Raw genomic sequence first — 23,652 nt, 5'->3', positions numbered from 1 at the left:
ATACATGTTGGTGATAAGAATTATGAATACAAAGCAGGTAAGATGTTAGAGTGATGAGGGGCTGGATTATACGTTATTTTACTTAGATTAGTCAAAAAGGGTTTTTGGACAAGGGAACATTTGAACAAAAACCTGAGAGCAATGAGGGACTAAAACCATGTGGATATCTGGAGGAAGAGCTAACTACTGGGATGGTAAGGCAAACATGCAAATGCCCTGAGTTCTGAGTATGCTGTTTGTAACTGAGGAATAGCATGGAGATCATTGCGGTTGGCAAAGAATGAGCCAGGAAGAGGTGACTATATCAGAGAGCTAACCAAGTCCTATGGCATTTGAATTTTATTCTGAGTAAAATATAAAAAGCTTATATGCTTTTGAGCAGAGACTGACATGATAGAAATTGAGTTTTAAGATTATCAGGCTGAAGTCTGGCAATTAGTCCATGAATGGATAAGAATTGAAACCCAGTGACCAATGGGTAGGACCAATAAAATATCAGTAATTGAATGAGAGACTGAGTGACTTGGAGTAGGATGGTCAGAAGTGTTTAGATTTGAGATAACTTTTGAGCTATAGCTGAAAAGATTTGATAATGAATTGGATGTAGTGTTTGAGAGAAAGAAGGTAGTCAAGGGCATTGCCAAGGCTTTGGCCCAGAGCACTGAAGAAACAGAGTTACACTGAGAAGAGATGAAACTTAGCAGGTTTTCCCCCCCTTTGGTGTCAAGAACGTGTTTTGCCCTGTCTAGTTTGAGATTTTTATTAGACATCCTACCAGAGATGTTGAGTAGGTAGCTATATTTCAAGTTTGGAGTTCTTGGGACAAACTGAGTATTGCGTTTTAAAAATGGGATGGTTTTTAGATGGGTTTTAGTTGAGAGGAAATTAAGAGAAAATCATGAAGAAGAAACCACGTGAGAATAGTTTCCTGTTAGGATTTATTTCAGTCTGGGGCATTTTTCAGTCACTGCAATCTTTTAACTGAAAACACTACCATCTAAGCTAAAGGCTCAAACCACATCTCATCATCTCTGTGTAGCTAAGTTGCTATGTCAAAATAGATAGTTTTGAAAATAATGTTGCTAGCATTAGCTTAGTGTTCAGAGCATGGCACATACAGTTTATGTGCACTAACTTCATAATTTTGTTTGATAAAAGTCTGGTTGGTATAAAAATCTTTTAATACTGAAATACATTTACTGCAAAAATTTCAATAGAGAATGTAAGTTATTCAATATTCTTGATTTTCTGGATAATATTTGCTTTTAATTTACTTTTTTAAAAAGCCATTAATAATAAAAACAAATTTCAACAAACTGTTGAAATTGGAAGGATAAACAAGTTCTTCAAGAAATGAAGAATACCATTTTTTATATAAATTGTATGTTTAATCACAATTTTATTTCTTAATTAAAAAAAGAAGTAATGTCATAACCTTAAGAAGCAATAACCTTAAAAAGTTCCTTTCAGGTTATTTTGTCCCAACAACCAAGTTATTGTCTCTTATAGACTCAGGCTCTGCTTACATTATTCCTATCATATTAAATAATTCAATATAAACCATAAACAAAACAAACTTGAAATTTAAAAAACTTAAAATAAAAAATTGTTCTTTATACATAATTGTATTGCTCATAAAAATTCAATTAAAAATATTTCATAAATATCTTTAAAACTCAGTAAAAAAGTAATAAATATGAGGATTAAAACAAAACCTATCATAATAAAATTTTGTTTTCTCCTATAAAATCAAAATATAATGTGAATACTTCTTTTTTGTAGTTTATTTTAATTATTTTCTAGTATATTAATAACCTGAAATCTAGCTGAGGTGATTGTCTCAGACCTTGAAAACTATAAAAGCTAAAAAGTCTCCCCTACAAACTTTTGCAATACTATAAGCAAGACACATTCATGTTCATATTTGCAGAACAAAGGTTTTCAAATACCCACTTTGTGCCATTTTCTTATTATTCTGACAGCCCAATATTGAGCTTGTAGGGGTGGTCACATCCACACTAGTGAACAGAAACCGTGCTTACGTTACATTTATTAGGACTCAAGGAATTAAAAGATTTATGATGTGCAACAAGCCAGGAGGAAAAAGCGTGAATCTTACAAGTTTCTGAGGAAAAACAAGTCTTTGTAAAAAGAATTTTCCTTTCTCTAGCAAATCTATAGCTTAAGTTTGACTGAGAGGATTAACCTTAATATTTTATTTAGAGGATTTTTTTCTTTTTTTCTGAGTGGAACTCCTGCACAGTGAGGTAGCAGTTTAAATTTTAAAAGATTAAATAACACAAGGGACTTCATCTCAACCTACTTAGTTTCCTAGGATTCCTGGCCCTAATACCGAGGTATTTTGTAAATGTACAACAACCTGAGTTCATGGGAGGGTTTGAATCTACGTGTGCAGCCAGCTAAGCCATGGAGAGGGCTGGGGAGGACCAGGATTTGGACTTAAAGATCCAAACTTAAACCTTAGCTCCATCATTAATTTTGATCAAGAGTTTGATCAAAATTCTTCCTTTTTTTCAGATCTTGGTTTACCGACTTCTGTAGGAGGAAATTGGTAATTATACTAGTTAGTACTCAGAAATTTAAGTTAAAGTGAATTTTAAAGGCAAGAAATGTGTCGGTACACCTAACTGAAAAGTCCACAGTCCCAATTAGCTCTAACGTGGACCTCGGGGCTTAAATTATGTTAGAAGGCTCTCTTGCTCCTCATCCCACAGCTCTGCTTTCTTATAGACTTGGCTTTATTATTATTACTATTATTTTTTACTCCAGATTTTACCCTTTTATTTAGCAACTTTTAGAGAGAATTTTCTTTCTTAATTATTATAATAAAAGAATGGAGTTTCTTTGGTCATACTTGGCCCATGTACTCTTCATTAAATTAGTCACTATTTATAACTTTATTAACTTATTTACTAATTATCATCTAAGCTTGATTATGGAATAGGTACTGATTTAGGCATCTGTGATAGAGTGATAAACTGACATAGAGAATATATATAAATAAATAAATCCCCAGCCTTCAGAGGGCATTTACTCAGTGGGACAATCCAACAACACAGTAACACATGGATAAAGATATTTTCTTTTTCCACTCGTCATGTTATAAGAAATAGTAAAAATATTGCAGGAGAAGGGCATAAAGGGTGATAAAGTTCCTATTCTATATAAGATGATCAGACAAGTATCTTTTGATAGATATTTGGGATTTTTCTGGGGCAAGAGTGGTACCAGGAGAAAAACAATGAATTCAAGAAGCTCGTGGCAATCACAGGAAAAGCAAGGAGACCAGAGTCATTGGACAGAATGATTTAAGAGGACACTGGTAAGGCATGAAGGTGGGAAGGTAGCTAGTGTCATTTTTATTTTAAACTAGTTGGAGGAAGATTTAGGACAGTTGAGAGACAGGAGAATTGTCTTCAAAGGATCACTGCTGTTCCTATTGGAAGAATAGGTTGCAGAACACAAGACTGGAAGCAGGAGATCTATTGGGAAATCATTTCACTGGTCTAAATACTAGATGATTGGGGTTTGGATTGTAGTAGCTGGAGGAGTGAAATGGCCAGATGGTAGGTTCTCGATCATCCCTTAAGGATTCCCTTTCTACTAGATTTCTCAGAATCCCGGAGGCTGTTATCTGCTCTCTGTGCCTGGGCTCCCCATAGCACTTAATGCCAATACTTTCTTTATTATTATAAATATAGCACCATCACAACAAGCACTGAAATTAGTTTTTCAAGGTTATATATATCAAGTTAGCATTACTGGGTCACACTGAAAGAATAAATGTTACCAGGTGTTTTGAAATTGGCTCTGTAGCAGTTTACCAATTTAGGCTTATAAATAAGGAAGAGAACCCATTTCTTCACATCTTAGCCAGTCCTTGGTATTTTTAGATCTTAAGATTTTTACCAACCCGAAGAATATAAAATGAATTGTTTCTCATTGATTATTAGCAGTCATTCAAGGTTCTTCCCACAAACCTTATTTGTTTCCTATTTGATGCCCATACATATTTTTCTCAGAATTGTTTTGGAGGCCCCTGTGTGTAGACCTCTGGGCTGTGTGAAGTCTCTGGGGCCCTTGTTCACATAGGTCATGATGAGAATGGTGCTACTCGGGTGCTGCAAAAAGGTGGCTCTGAGGCAGCAACTGTCTTACCCACCTCTCCACACAAAGTTGTGTTTCGATCAGGATTTGGCATATAGTAAGACCTAAATAAATGTTGAAATGAAGAGGTGGTAGCTCTATTGATATTTCAGTAGCATTGCTTTGCTTCCAGCATCTCATCAAAAACTAAAATACAAAATGGTTTTACTAGACATTGTTTTTATTATATCTACTTTTTTGGTTTTATTGTGTTTTGAAAGTCAGAAAATGTGCTTTTCTAGATGATGTATTATGACCTCTGGCTTCTTAATTCTGTAACATGGGGCTCTCCATGCTGAGTCCATATGAGGTCTGTCCGGAAATAGTCCAGTCCAACATAATGAGAATAGTTGGGTGACATCGATATAACCTGGCAGCCAAGGAGAGTGGACTGGTCTGTGCATTTGTGAACAATGACAACTTCACTGTACTAGTCAGTGGGGGAGGTAGACGCTGTTGAGTGAGCATGTGGACTGTGTGGCCATCACATTCAAAATGACTGAGTGAGGAAAGCAACGAATCTGCCTCAAGTTTTGCATTAGGTTTAAGCATTCCTCTGCAAAATTATTCAGATGATTCAGAAGGTTGCAGCTATGGGAAACTGGTGATTGGCAGCTTCATCACCATAATGCACCCTCTCATGCATCACGTCTTGTGCAGTCTTTTAGCGAAACATCAAATCACCCAGGTGACTCAGCTCTGCCAAGAGCCCAGATTTGGTGCCCTTTGACTTCCGGCTTTTCCCAAAACTAAAATTACCTTTGAAAGGGAACAGATTTTAGACCATTGATAAGATTCAGAAAAATACAAAGGAGCAGCATATGGCGATTGGGAGAATTGTGTGAGGTCCCAAGGTGTCTGATTTGAAAGGGACTGAGGTATCATTGTCCTATTTACAGTGTTTCTTGCATCTTATATCTTCTTCAATAAATGTCTTGATTTTTCATATTACATGGATGGATACCTTCTGGACAGACCTTGTATATTATAGTGGGAAACATACATTGAGGTAGGTTAATATTTGAAATCAGGGAAAGTATCTTGTGTACTTCAAGTTATCAAAGGCTTTCATTGAACAAAACAAATTATTCTTGTGAACCCTAATTTCTTATATTTGTGCAGTATTTTTGGTTTGCAAAGGATATCCACACATATCATGACATTTGGCTTCCACCAAAACTCTATGAGTTAAGTTGAACACATATTATTACTAAGCCTGAGAGATATTAGTAAGTTGGTCAAGGCCACAGCCAACAAGGCAGGCAAAATCTGATTTTAATGGGCAGTAATGTGACCATTTATACAACTAAATATCTGCATTTTATTTGCTGCTGAATGCAACCATAGGAAACTGTTCTATCCAATGAGACATGAACATGGAAGTTGGCTGAGGATTTGTTTCATAACATATTTCTTTTCTCTGCCACAGACATTAGTATTCTATCTCTTGGGAGTCTCTGTTCTGGAGCCCTGCTTCCCAGAACACCTAAACTGACAGGTTTGGTTTTGGCCACATTAAATCATTAAAATGTAATAATTAAAAGGTAGAGCTGATAAAGGGCCAAATTAAAACTAAATCCAGGGCAGGTCTATGACTAATACACCATATTTCTTTGAGAATACTCTTAGAGAGAATAATACAATAAATAATTTGTAAGATGATAAAAAGATTCAATAATAGGTAAGTAGGTTTGTTTCCTGGCTCTTATTGACCTTTTACTCTAGCGATTATAGCCATCAATTTAAATGTTCAAAGACTGGAGTATATTTTTCAACTTGATAAACCATATGAAATTGATGTTTGATTACTCTCTCTTCTTGAAAATTCCTTCTTCATCTACAATTCCTTTTTAAAAAATTTCCTGCTGCCTATCAAACATCTCTACTTGGATATGCAATTGACATCTTAAACTTAAACATGGCCAAAGTGAAACTTGCTCCCCTACAGTCTTCTCTTTCTTGGTTTTTGGTAACTCTCTCCTATCAGTTGTTCATGCCAAAAATCTTACAGTCATTTTTGACTCTTTTTTCAAATTTCACACTTCATATACAATTAAATAGCAAAGCCTATTTGCTCTAATTTAAAGGGATATCCAGATTTAACAACTTCTTACTACTCATTGCTATCACCAAGCCATCTTCTGTCAGGATTGTTGTAATAACTTCTACTGAACTTTCTGCTTCTCCTCTTGCCCTCTTATAAATCTGTTCTCAACACAACAGATAAAAATGATCTTATTACATCATAATTTAGATCTCATGTTTCCTCTGCTCAAAACCTAACAATATCTTTGCCTTTTACTGAAGGGAAAAATGAAGTCTTTACAATAGTTCACCAGGCCCCATGCAGTTCAGATTCCTCTTTCCTTCATGTTTTCATCTCCTATCACTCTCTTTCTAGCTTGGTCCATTCCATCTGCATTGGCCTCCGTGGCCCAGGCCCCACCCCACCCAGAGATTTCAATCTGCAGAGTGAGAATTCTGGTGCATTTGCTTAATTTATGGAAAGTTCAAATCAATCTGACAATAATCTTAGCCCCTCGCCTACGGTGCTAATGCCTGGGAGTCTATGTAGAGCTACAATTCTTTGTTTACAAACCTGTATCTTTAATATGAAAATTGCCCAGGGAGAGGCTATAATTAAGGCTCTTTCAATTATTGATATTTTTAGATAACCAGCAAATATGTTTCATCACTTGCTTTCCTAAGAAGTAGTTTTGACTGTAATCATTACAAAAACAATCCTGAATCTCACTCTTCCACCATGTGAGGAACGCAGCCACCTGACACTTTCAAAGTGCTTCACAGTTGGTTATTTTATCATTTAGCCCATCATTACTGTTTGTCCCCTTTTCATGGATGAGCAAGATTAAATAACTCCCCTTGGTATTCTCTATCACCAGCTTCGATGATGAAGGAGCTCCGTTTGAGAGAAATAGGGCATCCTAGTAGGTGGAGTCACTCAAATATTTGATAGATAACCCAGAGGTACCATAGCTCTTTCTTAGGATCAGGGTGAGTCAGATTTCTTAGGAACAGAGTGAGTCCTGTCCCAAGTCATTACCTCTTCTAAGCATAGGAATCTTGAAATAATAGTTTGAAAAACAAGCCAAGGAGCTATATTTTTATTTAAAAAATTCAACAATTTATTGAAAAAAGAATAATGCTTTATACAAATTCCTATTACAAAGTCCCACAACATCTACTGGGTTTGTTTCCAGGTACATTAACAGAATACGAAACTATCAAAATTGACCAAATTCTGGTGCAACAATTCTGTTGGTCATTTTAGATTATAAACTTCTTTGAAGAGTTTAGCCAGTAGTAAACCACATGCATTTATACTTGCACATTGCTAGGATTTATATATGTAGCAAAGGCTCTTTCAATTATACCTTCCAGAAGCATAGACTCAGGTCTGGAAGACAGTAAAACTTACTAGGCTCAAATCCTCATATGATGCAATCTTTTGGATATCTTTCATGTGTGGTTTCACTATGAATTACCATTCCCAAAGTACCCTAGCAGTGCTAGCTGCTAGCTAACAGCATCAGCTCTGAAGGCATCACCTTGAATATCCTTGCAAGTCATTATAATTCAAACAATTTTCCATACTTCGGCTTTGCCAACACTTACACTTCTGTTTTACCCATTACATCTGCAGACTTGTCCTAGGTCAAGTCTGCATTCCTAAAAGTGGAAAAGCTTAGCCACAGAAAGCATCAAGCCATTTTAATTGAAGAAACTGACTTCTTTAGAAACCTTTTCATTTAGTAAGCTGAATTTCACTGTAGTGTGTCATCACTCGAGATATGGATTGAGGCAAGAAACCTATTTCTTAAAGTTTCTCTCTCTTCAGTCATTTGAAAAGTAATCTCAAACCTATGCACTTAAATTACTTAGTTCTTTGCCCTATTACAGTGCTTTTCACCTTACAAACCACATTTACACATATTCTATCTCACATCTATCCCCACAAAAACCCTGTGAGGTAGGCAGGTCAGGAATTACAATCCCTTTTGGACAGGTGAAACCATGAATCTAGGCCAGCCAGGTGCCTTGCCCAAACTCAGACAGTAATTGATGTAGCACCAGGACTCGTCAGGTCTCCAGACACCAACAGCAACACCCTTGTCGTTACCTCATGTTGCTCAAGTAAAGTAGCATTTTCCACAGGCTGGAAAACTAAGAGCGATTATGAAAATAGAACAAAACATCAACAACATGATGGCACAGCTGAAAGAAAGGAAATGGACTAGAGGGGAGAGGAAGGTACTGAACCTTGTGCAGGTGTGTGTATAGGTTTGGTTCAATGACTTCTAACAGCCAATTGAGCAAATAAAAACACCACTTAGACATATTTCATGTTCAAAGAATGAGCATAATACCAACTAATTAATATAACACATCCACCAGCTAGTTAAGTATCATTATCTCAATTTGACATATGGGAAAAGGACAGAATAGGTGACTGGCTTACAGCTATAGAGAGAATATTTGTCACCACATTATCACTACAGAGAATCTAGCACTTGATGCAGACAGACCACACCTATCTGGGAAGAGGTAAACTATTGGGTTGGCCAAAAAGGTTTATTTAGTCTTTTCCATAAATAAAAGACACATTTTCCATTTTCACCAATAACTTTATTGATTTGGATATTTTGAGTATGTCGGCTCTTTCCTAAGTGGTAGAGCATTGGTTGTTCTCAATGTCTCAGTTTGATCCTTATCAACTTCAACTGGTCTACTTGACCATGGAGCATTGTCCAGTGGAAAATCTTTAGTGCAAAACTCTACAAACCACTTTTGACACATTTTATAAGTCTGAGCACCTTTTTCATACACTGCATAAATATTTCTTTATGTTTCAGTTGCATTTTTACCTTTCTTGAAATAATAAAGCATAATATGTTGAAGTGTTGTATATTTTCTTCAATATTCATCTTCAATATTAAATTTCTTTCCTTTTCAATATTAAAATGGCTACACAAAATGTCACCAATTTTGGTAATTTTCAAAAATGCACACTGATATGACAGCTGTCATAATACAGTCTAATAAAATAATTTTAAATGAACTTAGACAACCAAGTGCTACCAGAGTCAACTTATAGAAAAAACTGAATGAACTCTTTGGCCAACCCAATATATGATAATTACATACGAGAAACCACATAACTGAAGAGGGAAGGGAGAGAAAAAGGTAGTTTGGAGGGATACAACTGTAAATAAGTAGCTTAAAAATTCAATCAATAAAATTGTGTTACAACACTTTGGAAAGCAGCACACAGCTGCTCAATAAGGCAAATATTTTGAAAGTAAACAAGAGTATTATAGGTCAGAGTACAGAGATGAGGTGGGAAGGTTAACAGAAATACATCATCTAGCCGTGCTAAAAGATTTGCCTCCAAAGGTCTGAGTTATAAGAGATTCTCCTTGATTTTAGGAATTAAATAGTATGCTTAGGAAATGTGTTGTTAGATTTGAGTTCGACTCAACCTAATAAAAACAAAGACATGAAGAATGACTGATGACAAAGCAAGTGTTATAAGATCACAGTAAAAAAGTAAAATAAAAGAGCACATATGAAGAACTGAAAGAGTTTCTACTTGCTTTAAGTAGGCTAGGTCTCATGTCAAAGACCTAAAAGCTGATGAAGCAAGTAAATAATATTTGATGTATAACATATGTGTATACTTAGAAAGAAGAGATATAGCAAATAAACTACTTAATCAAGAGAAACTTAAATATACATATTTTTAGATGTGTGTTAAGTATGTTGATACCAACATAAGAGATTTTACTATTTAATTTTTTATAGAAAAACATGTCTATATACATATCTATAATTAAGGAACAGCCCTCCCACATCTGAGATGATTACTCAGTGGGAAGCAGTAATACAAATGAAAAAGTCTTCCCTCCTGTATTAAGGAAAGGAGATAAAATAAGACTAAGTCACTTTTACCAATGGGTATTTAAAAAATATGTTTTTTATAATACCACAGTTCAGATTATGATAGTCCAAGTTTAAAGGTCTTAAAGTCAATAATAGTATTTCAGTGTCCATTTTTTGTTTGTTCCAAGGTCGTCTCCTTTTGCTTCTGTGTCACACATAATCTTTCCCACTGGAAGGTGCAGGTTTTGGATAGGGCCGTGGTGTTGGGTAAGAGGTTGTTTTTCGGGGACAGGAGCAACAAAGTAGGGCACCTCCCAGAAGGCAGAAGCAAGCCGCAGCCCAGCCAGTGAAGAGAGCGGGACCAAATTCATACCTAAAAGGAAATGCATTTACTTAATCAGTGAATCATTGGAGACTTTTCTACTATAATTAGAAATCTCATTATATCTTTTCCCTGAAAATAATCCCCCATGATCTCTGGGAGAAGTACTTTCAGTTTGTGATCACATACACAAGAATATCTACATTGCAGTTGTTGACAATTTGCAATAATAGATCAGGCAACACAACATGCAACATCAGCTTAATTATGCAAATATTTCCCAAGACTTTTCCCCGTGTAGGAGACTTGTAAAGCATGTTTATGTACTTTAGAAGTTAGGTTTGAACCCTTATTCCTAGGCCAAACTTGACAAGTCATGCTATCACCAAGTAGCAGCCATAGTCTATGAAGAAGCTGCTAGATTTCTAGACCATTAGTAGTTGATTCCAGGTATCTATATACACTGAAATGTGAAATTGGTGGTTTTGTAAAAAAGACTTCTAAGCAGCCCATAGAGCATTCTAGATTAAGCTGATCTAAGTGGATCAGCCACACTCTTAGGGTGAGGACCTGTGACTGTGGACAATAAGAATGGAGACAACTAGACCTAGAGTTGGAAGGCCTGGGTTTAGGTCCAGGTGCAAGCTCTCAGCTGCTGCAGTTGTGTGCTACTAACATCACTTCTCCACCTCAGTTTCTCCTTAAAGCAGGATGATCCCATCTGCCTTACTGGGCTATTTCTGGGATCACCTTAGACAATGTAAATAATGTGTATGGTGCCAAGAAATTTATAAAGTACTCTCACATCTATAACTGGTAAAATTTTAGCTGATTCACTTCCAGCAGTTTCTGCCCCTAAACAGTAAATCTTATGGGAAGGGCTCCAACACAATCATTGCAGTATCTGTTCTTCTGTATGTGGGTGACTGTATAAAAAGAATCATGCCTTATCTCTCTAACCACTGGGGTTTCTCATCTATTCATCCTAGCACTCAACAAACAATAATTACATCTTAACATCCTGACTTTAAATGTAGTTATTAGGCTTTAAAGAAATGAACACAGTGAGACAAAGAACCATGTCCCTGATCAAAGAGTGTTGACCTGAGAGACAAGAGTCAGTCTTTGAACTTCCATAACTTGCAATATTAGGAAAGTTGACCTTTGGAAAGTCAATTTTATAGCTGTGATGGAACAAAAAATTTCAAAATAGTATCACAACTTACTTTTTCATAACCAAAACTTACTTTCATAAAGTTAAACTGCTGAGAATGAAGTATTATTCATTAAGCCATAGAGTATTATTTTTAATCATAAGCTATGTTTTAATTATAATCACAATTAAGTGTTATGTCAGAATATACTTCAAAAAGTATATTTCAAATATATTAACATCTTTATTAATATTTTTGAAAGAGAACATTTTCAGCACACAGTTGCACAGTATAAAGCTTGGAACTTTTCTATTTTAAATACATTCTGTTATCAATAAAGGCTGTTAAAACAAGTATCAAATTCATTTTAATATGAGTCACAGGCTATTCAATTTATTTGTAAGTTTGACATAAAATTCTGGAAAGCAATTCTGGGAAGCTGTGACACTAGCTAGCCTTTGCAGAGAACATGAAAAGGGTATTTTCTCAGAAAACAAGCTATTTTACACATGAATAGCATTACCTGGCATTGACTGGGGTCATAGGGTCATAGAATTCTTGAACAATTCTATGGCCATACCATGCTGTGGCAACTAAAATAGCCAGACCTAGAGAAATTCAAAACAAAAACTGTTAATCACTATGGAACACTGAGCATAAATATACAGTCCATTATATTTATAAGAATTTTACAAGAATTAACTCTCATCAATAGTTCTGACAGTTTTAATTCAGTGCATTTTAATTTAGGAAGATTAGAAGTTTAGTCATGATTTATTCCAAGTGTTCTGTTAAGACTCACAAAAATATTAGGTCAGAGTTAGGCATAGTTTATACTGTGTCATCTTACTCATTTATAGTTCAAGGTCACCGGCACAAATAATGCTTTTTTGGAAGCAATGCAGATTTGTGTCATTTAAGATCATCAAAGATATTATTATACATTAGTGTACTAAACTAGTTTTGGTGAGCCTGATTTCCTTATTACTACAGATGAGTTCTTTGAAAAAGGGAAGACAAAAAGTCCTTCTACACTCTTCCTGACCAAAGCTTAAAATTCACATTTCTGTAGGATCAAAAGGAAAGTAAGCAACAAGATAGCAGGGAAGACCAGGACCTGTCTCAGAACGAATGGTCCAGACCACCCCAGCTCCTACTGCTCCCCTGGCCAGACCTGCCAAGCATTGCCTTGTGATTTGCTGAGGTGCCACATCAGATATACTTATGCAGCATATTCTCAATTTTCCATGCATTTCATATTTTAGTAATACCAAAGAAATGACTTAGTCAAAATGACTCATGCCATCATTTTACAGAAGTATAAAATATGTTCTTTTTTTAATCCAAAGGTATTAACTTCTTTTTATAGTATTTCTAAGAAACCAGGAATATAGACAGATCAAATCTTTCACTGTTCCAACCTCCTTTCCCTCAAAAAAGGGTTAGAAGCTAACTAGAAGCTAACTGCTTCTAATACTTGTCAGAAAAAAGTAGTGCTCAGGTGCACCATGGGAATGCTCTAGAACTTTCAACCTTCACTCCCTAAGAAACCCTTTAAACTGAACTGGGAGTGCTGGAGTCACTTAGAGGAGTTACAAAAAGGTGAGCAAAAGAAGTGTGCAATGCAATAAATCTCCTTATGGCCTTTGATGAATTTTGGGACTAAAGCGCCATCTGCGTTTTTTGTGGGGGGAGGGGTGGGAGCAGCAACTCATTTGGATAAACTGAAAGACTGATGACTTTAACTAAAACTTTAGCAAAGCCACAGGTGTTATTCATTATTGGTTAAATCCACATATGCTGAGGCAAACGCTCCTGCCATGTGTTTTGTCAAAGAGAAAATAAGAAAGTCTAATTCTAGTTTCTCTCAGTGGTAGAATATATCACTGGTGTCACTTTCAAACACAATGAACTACTATATATATATAATGTATTATTTTAAAAATAGCCTATATATTTAAAATATTATTTGATACACGTACATGCAATCCCATTTAAAACAAGCATCATTATACCAGTGAAATGGAGCTTCCATATCTTTCTCTGGCTCTCATTTTCTCAAAGGTCACACACATATCTAATTCGCCAATCAACACTTCAATAAGACGACAAATACGTATTGGGGTTTTTAAGACCTTTCTGTATTGTTTTTGGTATTAATTTATTTAACCTAATTTCCTGCCATTCCTCTACTCCTTTTGGCCTTTCTCTTCACTAATCCTTGGGTACATCCTGTTTATTTGGGAATCAGACCTGACCACCTGAAATCATGTTCTCATTCTTCTCTAATAATCCTATTCCCATCCATCTCTCACACATCTGTATGACTCACACATTCTTTATATTCTCTGTCACTAGTTTTCTTCTTTGCCACACAGTATCTGTGGGGACGCCACAGAAATTTTCTATGCAGTTAGAATTGTTCCTTAGTGTTTTCTAGATAGGAGAAATTTTTCTTCACCTGGCAAAACTGGTACTAATAAACCAGTTGGCCTCTGAAACCTCAAAGAATAGACCTGTCCGCTGTGAGTGCAGATCTCAAATTTTCATGTAGTTCCCCTTTGAGAGTATGGAAGTAAGCTGGACTTCAGGTTTCCATGTCTTCAGATTTTAAAGGGGCTGAAATAAATCAATTCAAGTGCAAGAAGTCCAACATCACTGAAGGAAATGTAAAGCTAGATCTCATACCACACCAGAGATAGTTTAGAAAGAAGGGGCTCCAGGGCCTCTCTTACCAGAAATAAGAAATATCACACCCCCGATGACGGCCATCCGCATCTTCTGGACCTCATCATCTTCCAGGCACTTCATACACTTCATGCCGACGGTGGCCACGAAGATGGCTATGAGTCCCAGCAGGATGCCAATCACCATCAGGGCACGGGTTGCTTGCAGAGTGCCTGGCAGAAAATATTTTAGAATATGTATGAATAATCTCATCTAGCCCAAGAAGAAAAGAGTGGTAGGAGACCAAGTACATTTATAAGTTGTGTGAAAAAAAGAAAATTAAACTAGGAGTCAAGGGACCCTAGTTCATGTGATGCTTCCATAGGTAACTGTCACAGTTTCTTCTCCAGAACAACAAACAACTGGCCGGGTAAAAAATAAGAAGCCCTTTGGCCCTAAGATTTCTTGTCAAATTCAAATTCCTCTGGAAAGAGAAATTAATGATCTGCTTGAATAGGTTTAACTGACCTAATACATCTTTAATCCTTACTAATGGAGTATTTTAATTATGAAATACAATCACATGTATTATCCTTAATGTTAAACCATTTATAATTAAAGTGGTTTGCAATATATCTTGGTAACAGTTAACAGCTTTATACCCCAGTCATGAAGCTTTAGGGGGAAAAAAGGTGAATCTGAAAGGTAAGAAATGAGTTTCTCATAGATTTTCATGGCGGAATAACCAGCATTTGTATCTCCAGTGACTGGAGTGAGGATGGGGGGTGTGAGTGGATATTCATAGATCTCAGCAGTTTTACTTTAAGATTATTTCAATTGCCACGTTGTCAAAAAGCAGATAATAAATTCAATGTAATATTTCTAAGGATCCCACTAATTTTCTAATTCCCTGTTATTGTTGTTGCATAATGTAATCAACAGCTAGGGCCAGGTCCCCGGGGTCATGCCAGTATGTTTCTTAAAGACAGAGAACATGGGGGTAGGGGGGCGAGTGGTGGGGGAAATGGAGACAACTGTACTTGCACAATAAGAAAAAAGAACAGAAATACAAATACAAATAAAAAATGCACTATAAAAAAACATGACGCCATCATTGTGGCGTAAAAGGGCAGACTTAAAGCAGGTGAGCTGAAACTATGCCGCTGAGCTGAATATGATTAATTCTAGGCTTATATCCTCCCTCACATAAAGATCATTATCTCATTGATGGTGCTAACATGTGACAAGTATTTCTGCATATATAAATACTATTTACATTGTAACAAAACATGCTAACTTCAGTAAGCTGCTTATTATTCTTTGGGACCATGTTTCTATTATGTCAAGTGTGAGTGATGGTATCTCTAACCAGCGAGTTGGAACGACTGACTTCTTGATGCTCTTCAAAAGTGTGAAATGATGAAAAAGATTTTATATCACACTCTCCAATTTAGACCTACATTCAATCTTGGTATATTCAGGGACTGAGAACTTAAGTTACCAATCCTAATTAACATGAAAATATCTAAAATGTCAAATTTCAATTTTTTAATATTTCCATCCCCATCATAACCAATGTATGATAAGATCATAGTAACCTCTATCTGCAAAGTAGCAATATTTCTTTCCTTTTTATCTTTTCCTTTCTTTTCCCTTTTTTCCCTGTGTTTGAGAGATATTTTGGAAGCCAAGATACATTTTTACTTGACTGAATTAAAAAGCAAACCAGAGACACTCCCCACCTCTGCACATATATCCGCCTCCTTATAAGTACCTACCTACACACTTATCTCAACATTCCAGTGTGGTGTAAGGGCTGCTAAATCAAAACATGTGTTCCATGCAGGAACTGAAGGTGCTTGCATTGTGGTTTACCAGGAACTGAAGGTGCTTTCAGTGTGGTATGAAGAGGAAAGTACCAAGAACTTTCTGTTAGGGTGTGTCCTTCTGATTTACCAAGAGTTTTTGCAAAGACAATCATTACTAAGAAGGAGAAGGACAATAAAATAACTAAGTTCCATCCACAGCACAGATTTCAAATTCCACTCAGAAGGAAATCATTTCAAGCAAAGGAATAGTGGAAGAGGAAATGCTCAAAGTTACGAAGATGATTCATGTGCCCAGAGGACAGGGTGACCTCCGGTCCATTTGCCTAGGATTGTCTTGGTTTTAAAACTACCTGTTGGGCATCCAGAGAAGACCCTCAATCCCCAGCCAACCAGGACAGCTGGTCACTCAACTGGGGCACTAAAGGATGTAAAAAGTAAAATTAGGTGGGTTTAGCAAGGGGGACAAAAGGTATAAATCAGACAGGACTTTGCAAGCTAGAGGTTTTGGAGTTTTGGCTGTGTAATCATGTCACTGGAGGGTGTTAAAGAGAAGGTGATGGGATTTTTATCCTCATTATAGAGAGCACAACCGGCCAACATTCTTCCTATGCTAGAAATACGCACAGCCTCCTGCATCTCTTGGCCACGTCCACTCTGTGCTCTCATAAATACTTATTCCCTGACTTTATTCATCACTCCTGTTTCTTTCTCTGATCTCTCTCCAAGTTTTCCACTTTGCTGGAGTTGTAGGGCCTCACACCAAGCCCGACTTCCATAATAATCATTCTGGTGTGCTCTGCATGGAACACAGCGGGCCACCAGCCCAGCAGGTCCGAGCACCTTGGTCACAAGGTGTCCTTCATGAGGAGGCTGCTGGGGTTCAGTCTGGTGAGTCAGGTTTGCATGAAACCATCTGGGCAGGGAGCACACATGGGTGAACTACTTCAAAGCTCCCTTTGCACTCACCTGGAATTATTTGAGATTCATAGTTTTCATTGCTAAGTTTTGTCTCCTGTAAATTCTCAAAGAAGAGACATTTGATTCATGCCGTACCAGTTTTAGTCTTCTACTTCTTCTACACAGTTTCTGTGAGTTTAGTGTGTTTTATTTCTTTATGGAATAATGTCTTGCTTAAATTTAAAACAAAACTGTACTTAGGAGTCATATAAACCTTATAAAGCAAAGAAATCATGTTTCCTTTTTTAAAAATCTGATAAAGTAATAGTTTTGGTTTGCAAAGCAGTATTTTTTCTTTTACATCTTTGGCACCCGTTGACTTTGGACATTTCTTTGTACTTTACAAAACTCGATGGGCCTTGAACAGAAACATCTCATTTTGTCTCATTGGAGACATTTGGATTAATTCTTCACTATAGTGATGTATGTGGGGAAATGTACAAAGGAAAAAAGGCTGAGTGAGAATCACAACAGCTTAAAACTCACTAGCTGGCCATAAGTAACAATGGATTAAAAATCAAAGTAAGCAGGTGTGTTAGACGTTATGAGGGATTTATGTGCAGATAGAATCTCAATCACGCAGTTTTAAGCTGGGATAGGATGAATCCTTCAAATTAAGGTTTACGCAAGTCTGTGAAGTCAGAGATGTAGACTATATAATCGTGAGCTCCTTGATGACTTGGGTAAGATATTTGTTCATATTTTCATCCAAAGCATTAAAAGTGGTACCTGACAAGCTACATAAGTTCTACAATCTTTGCTTGATAAATTTAAATTAGAACACATTTTTATCCCTTACAAATTCAAAATATTATCTTGTGTTAAGCTTAACCTTTGAAAAAATGCTGAGAAAGGCCTCCTTAGACAGCCTGAGGACACTGAAATCTTACTACATACGGACAAACTTAGTTTAGAACTTTAAAAGCTAGTAATTCTAGGGTTAGGGTTCAGGTTAGGCTTAGGGAGGAAAAAATTCATACTTTTTGCTTAATCTGACCTACTTTTAAATTTTTCTAAATTTTTAAATTATACATTTAAATAGCTTCCAAGAAAGTTTTTTTCCCTAGTGGAATGATGATCAGCAGGGCATAGAAGTTGAAAAATGTTTAAAAGCTACAAAATATTACTTTGGACTAGAGAAGTACAGTAGAGCCTTGGACCATAAACTCTGGGCTGGTCTGATTAAATCAAATCTCAAAGCAATTATGTTTCTTTCCTAGCTCTTTAAATTCACAGATACCTATTTAATACTGTTATCACTGACTAAAGTAGTCTGCAGAGAAAATGGTTAGTAAACATTCGCGAAGCTACACTATTGTTTCTCATCATTATTCAGCAATACGTGGAGAAGGCAGTCTTTTAATTATACTTGGCCAGACTGATCATCTTGAGATTAAAGGCTCCCTAAGAAGTTCTTACTACTTGCAATCTGAAAGTATAATTTGAAAAAAATACTTACAAAGATCTCTCCTTGCAAGACAAGAAATGAGTTAGAAGTTACTGATCTACTACAGTTAGGTTAATCAACATAAGCATAGGGAGACAAGCACAGACAAGTAAGTGGGATTTTTTTCTAAAGCTTTGCTAAAGTCTTAACTATATAAGTAGCAAAAATTTTTTCAAATACCTGACATTTTCATGCCCTTTACTGGCTATATTATTATATTATTACCCTGTGTACTACATATCATCAACAAAAAATGAAATGCATCTGCATCCTCACATTGCCCCTCTTAGCATCAGAAGTTACTTAATAAGTAATAGACAGATCAATGAACTGAACATTAGGGCGCTAGAACAAAAGTGCTCTCTCTTCTCTGCAATTAAATGAGCTCATCACAGAACTATACTCCCGTGGCCTTTTCACTGGTTAAATCTTGCTTTTATTCAAGTTCAAAGTTTCTCAAGAGTCCTCATTGTTAGCATTTCTATTTTATTGGTGCCTGAGCTGGTGGCCACTGGGTGTGACCTCAGGACTCTAGCACAGTCAGAAACTGAAGTGATCCGAGATGAGGCAGGACTTAGCACTTTTGGGAATGTCCTTAGCAGTCAGTTTTTTCCTTCCTTTCTTCCTTCCTTCCTTCCCTCCTTCCCATTGCCTCACAATTAAATTTATCTTTCTATATTTCCTCTATGCCACATACTCACATACTTAACTTTTTCCCTTCAATCACTGTAGTCAGTGACAAAGAATGTTGGTATTGGAAGAAATCAACTTTAGCAGCTTATATATCATGTCGGCTGCATCCCTAGGAGAAAGGCAGCTCACATTTATGGAAGGGATGAATGAATCATGGATTCTCCTCCCCATTCCCCCCACCCCAACCCTGACCTATTGTATAAGTGGGGAGACTGTAGCTCAGAGAGACCAAGTGGCTCACCATTGCACACATGACTCGTTAGTGTAACACCAGGGTCAGGATTAAGAGCTTCTGATCTCAAGCCTGGATTTTTGTTTTGACATCCATCATTCCAGGGGTCAGAAGTAATTCCTGAAACAGATCTGAATGCCAGTGGCTCTGTGAATAAATACCCTTGGTTCAGCAGGCATAACGCAGACTGGGGAAGTGTGAGTGGTCCTCGCTGCCTGTGCTCCAAAAGTCTGTCCGAGTTAGTGATCTTGCTCTTTGATTGAGCCTGACATCATGGTGAGAGTGCTGGGAAACCTCACTGAGAACCAATACTCATTAAGCACTCCTACACACATGTGGATTCATGCAAAGCAGGTTGAACAGGCTGGAGGAGCTTATAAACAAATTACAGAATCCCAAGGTCGGATGTGACTTAGAGAGTCTAGTCTAACCTCCCATTTGTCTGGTGCTTGGATTTTCTCTCGAACATTCCTACGAAATGCTTACTTATTTCTCTGCGTATACACCTCCTACCGTGCGGCCTCCTGGGGAAGTCCAGTCTTTGGACAGCCCTAGCTATTCAAGTCAAGCAAGAAGAAGCAATTAACTAAGCACATAAAATAGACACCAGCTTGCCGACAGTTTGAAAATGGGATCACAGCCAGGCAAGATGTACAAAGCTCAGTCCAGAAAAGTCTATCGTAACTGTATCTGCCACTCTCCTCGGTACATTCCAACTTTCAGCTGCAGGAGTCATCAGTGTGAACAAACATCACACACTCGGGATGCACCTGAAATGGTCTCAGCCAGTGAAACCCCAGAGCAAGTGCCACACTTGCTGCCCCGGGAAGTAAGTGTCTCAGCTACATTTTTATAAATTTCTTTGCAAGAACTACCGAAAAAAACAAAACAAAAACAAACCCAAACCCTGCTGTGTCTCATGTTCTATATCTCCTATATTGGTTTAAACATACTGTACCACTTTTGACACTTACGGAATCATTCTAGTTATAGCTGACACTATTTAGAGGAGGGGGACAAGGGCCCCTAACACATCTACCACTACAACCTTGATGAATCCTTGTATCTCAACCCTAAGATGCCAAGTGGGCTCTACTGGCAAAGAGAACAAGGTTCAATTTTAGCAGACTTCTAGGCAAGCTTTTCAAGTAAGAGCACTACAAGTAATGCAACCTTTTTCAAGGAAAATTACTTATATGTACAGATAATCCTGTTAAAATTTAGAGATGAGAGAACTATACCAAAACCAGCCAATGAATCACCACCCTGGGTCTCTGCATCAGGTGGGTGTGAGCGCCACTGCTGAGGTAGAGAAATGGACACGGACGGTTCCCTGGGCTCCATCCAAAGGCATCCTATGAGTCACTGGCAGGTTGGAGAGAAAACCCGTGAGTCAGAACTCCCTCTTCTGGGAACTGGATTTGAGAGAATGGCCTCAGCCCCACCTTGGATAATCTCTGGCTTTAACCAGAATGAAAAGAAAAATCCGACTGGAAGGTTTTGGGGATTTCATCAGGTAGAAATCTCCAAAATGGGTACTGGGGAGAGGAGGAAGACATTGTTCAAGTCTTCTACCACAACTTCAAAAATTGTAATAGCTATGGTAACTAAGAGTACATGAAATAAAACAATCTAACCTTATCATAGGTAGGAATGGCCTGTTTGAGTATTTATAACATGAATCAATCTGAATCCATTGGTTATTTAAGGAAGTTAAAGGAACATCTATTGAAACCTGTTGAAAATAAACTATTTTGACCAGAAGACACCTTTCTAGAATTGTCTTTAGAACCTTCTCCATCTACCAATATCTCAACATGACACCCCGATTTTCTGACACCATTTCCTTGCATGTATTTATCTTTCCGTGGGGAGATTCAATGGTTATATAAAACAGCACACCTAATACAGAGAACAACACTGCTCACCCTCAGCCCATAAAGGGGCTGGTGGGCAGGCTTGTTTATCCAGCCAAAGACTAAGGGAGCTCTTCTTCAGGTTTGTTCAAAGAAATAACAGACACATGTTACATGACAACGAATGTAATATGTCAAAGAAGATACTCCGGCCATAAATTGTTATTGCCTAGGTAAGTGGGAATTAAATGAGTTTCAGACAAGCCACTAAAAAGCTTTTATTTAAAAAAAAATAAGAAAGGGGAAAAAGCCATCCTGTCATTCCCTCCCCCCCATCCTTAGAAATATTTCTCTCTACATAATCCTTTCCAACTTGCCAGAAATAAGAAGCAAACATCCATTATGCAGAAAATCAAGATGGAAATGTGGAGAGAAGATGCACCCCTCTCCCTGGCTTCCTCCTGGAACTGACCTCTGCTGTCATCAGCTCTGTCTGCTTCCTGGCATTTTGCTTCAGTATGTTCACTCTTCCCTTCATATTATGATTGGAGGTTACTAAAAACTTTTCTTTCTTAATTGTTGTTTTCCCACCAGCCACCATCCTTCACTTTCCAAAATAACATGACAAAATCTGACTCCTCTGAAATTTCCTGACTTGAAAACTTTCAGAGGAATCCCCAGAGGTTTCTTGAGAAAGTTATGAAAAGGGGTGCAAAGGGGCTCCTTCGCACTTGCTGAATCTTAAATAACAAAAGATTCAAACTCCAATGTGAGCAGAAGCATTAAGCTGGGGCATTCCATGTAAGCATAGGACTTTTTCTATGAAAGGTCATAGTAAAGATAGATTGGAATGAACAATTATCAAAGATTTTGAGATTATCTACTTAATTTTATGAACTTGAGAAGCTACCAGGTAACAAACCTTCCAAGGTACACCATTTTCTTGTCCAAACCCTACCATTCTTCAATATACACAGCATCTTAGAACACGCAGGAGAGGCCTAACAACTCAAGTTCGGCTTTGGCCTTCACCCTCAATCTCCACACGGCTCTTACTTGAGTTTCAGATGCAAACGCACCTACAGGAGCAGAGAAAGTGTTACCCAGGGAACTAGAGGCAAAACTAGAGCTGGTCCTAGACTCCCCTTTTCCCAAACCACAGTTCTCTCCACTTCTCGACAGCGCACAGAATCAGAAGGAAGACTCGTTCAACTGAGGACTGATAACCATGTAATCACATAACAGAAGCCGCTCGTAGCCACTGCCCCTAAACGGAGCCACTGGGGTGGCAGGGGTTGGAGACTTGGGTCGCAGCTGTGGGGGAGGGGAATGCACTCACTGTGCAGATTCAGCAAGGAGTCGAAGACTTTGCACTGGATCTGCCCGGTACTCTGTGACACGCAGGACATCCACAGCCCCTCGTAGATGGACTGGGCCGTCACGATGTTGTCGCCCGCATGGGAGTGGGTCTTCCACTGGGGCATCGCTGTGCTGGCAATGGCTCCGATCCAGCCCAGGAAGGCCAGGATGAAGCCCAGGAGTTGCAATCCCGCGTTGGCCATGGTTCACTCGGGCGACCCAGCTGGCTCAGGAGTGGCAGGTGCAGCAGACAGAGTTTGCAGAGGTTCACTCGGGGCTCCCAGGAGTAGCAGAGCCACGTGGAGTAAGTTATTACAGGAAGCCGGGCTCCCTGCACTGTCACTGGAGAGGCTCTAGGTCCGATACCGCTTCCGAGTCCGGGTTCGGGCTGACGCTGGAGTCCGGGTGCAACAAGCTGCCGCTGAGCTCAAGCTCTGGGACTGAGACGCCAACCTGCTGGGCGCCGCAATTTAAAGCAGCTCCGCCCTGCGCCCGGGCCGGGCCGCTGCGCAGCGCCCCCTGGCGGTTTCAGGGAGGCTCTCTAGGGAAACTGGAGGCCTCGCGCAGCCAGGGGAGGTCACTGGGGGCGCGATGTGGGGATAACTTGGGTGGGATTATGTACGCAGACAGCTCCCGTGCTCGCTCCCTCGCATTTTTCCCCTCGCACTTTCTTCTCTAGTTAGCCTTTTGAGGCTCTCCATTCATGCAATCTTTATTTGCCCCCAAATTACTATGTATGAGTAAACACGAAAAATCCAAAAGATGAGAATATAGAGCCCCCATGAGACCCACAGTTTCATTTTCAACTTTTTTCACTGTCTTAATGAAAGGCATCTCCCCTCTCCACTCCCCTCCCTCCCCTCCCTCACATGACTCCTTTTTTTGTTCAGCTTTCCCCCTATTCCTTTCCTCCCTCTGCCCCTGTCTTCTTTCAGGAGCTATCCTAGAATCACGTATTTCTGCAAGGATGGTAAGAAATCGTTATACTTTATAGAATAAGAAATTGAGGCACAGAGAGGAAACATGCTTTCCACATCACATCAGAGTAGTAGCACATCCAGTACTTGG

The 23,652-nt window shown here is 38.2% G+C and overlaps 1 protein-coding gene across 1 annotated transcript; it reads right to left on the bottom strand.

The window, feature by feature from the left end:
* Positions 1–7,287: 7,287 nt before the first annotated feature.
* On the bottom strand, positions 7,288–23,041 carry CLDN1 (claudin 1). Its single transcript, XM_037131757.2, has 4 exons — positions 22,565–23,041; positions 14,280–14,444; positions 12,068–12,152; positions 7,288–10,441 (listed from the first exon to the last, which is right to left on the bottom strand). The coding sequence occupies exons 1-4, from the start codon at positions 22,785–22,787 to the stop codon at positions 10,279–10,281; spliced, it is 636 nt and encodes a 211-aa protein (XP_036987652.1). The 5' UTR covers positions 22,788–23,041; the 3' UTR covers positions 7,288–10,278.
* Positions 23,042–23,652: the final 611 nt, after the last annotated feature.

The sequence above is a fragment of the Artibeus jamaicensis genome, unplaced genomic scaffold (assembly GCF_021234435.1).
Source record: "Artibeus jamaicensis isolate MK-2021 breed Jamaican fruit bat unplaced genomic scaffold, CSHL_Jam_final scaffold_474, whole genome shotgun sequence".
Classification (NCBI taxonomy): Eukaryota; Metazoa; Chordata; class Mammalia; order Chiroptera; family Phyllostomidae; genus Artibeus; species Artibeus jamaicensis.
This window is presented reverse-complemented; position numbering and strand designations above follow the sequence as displayed.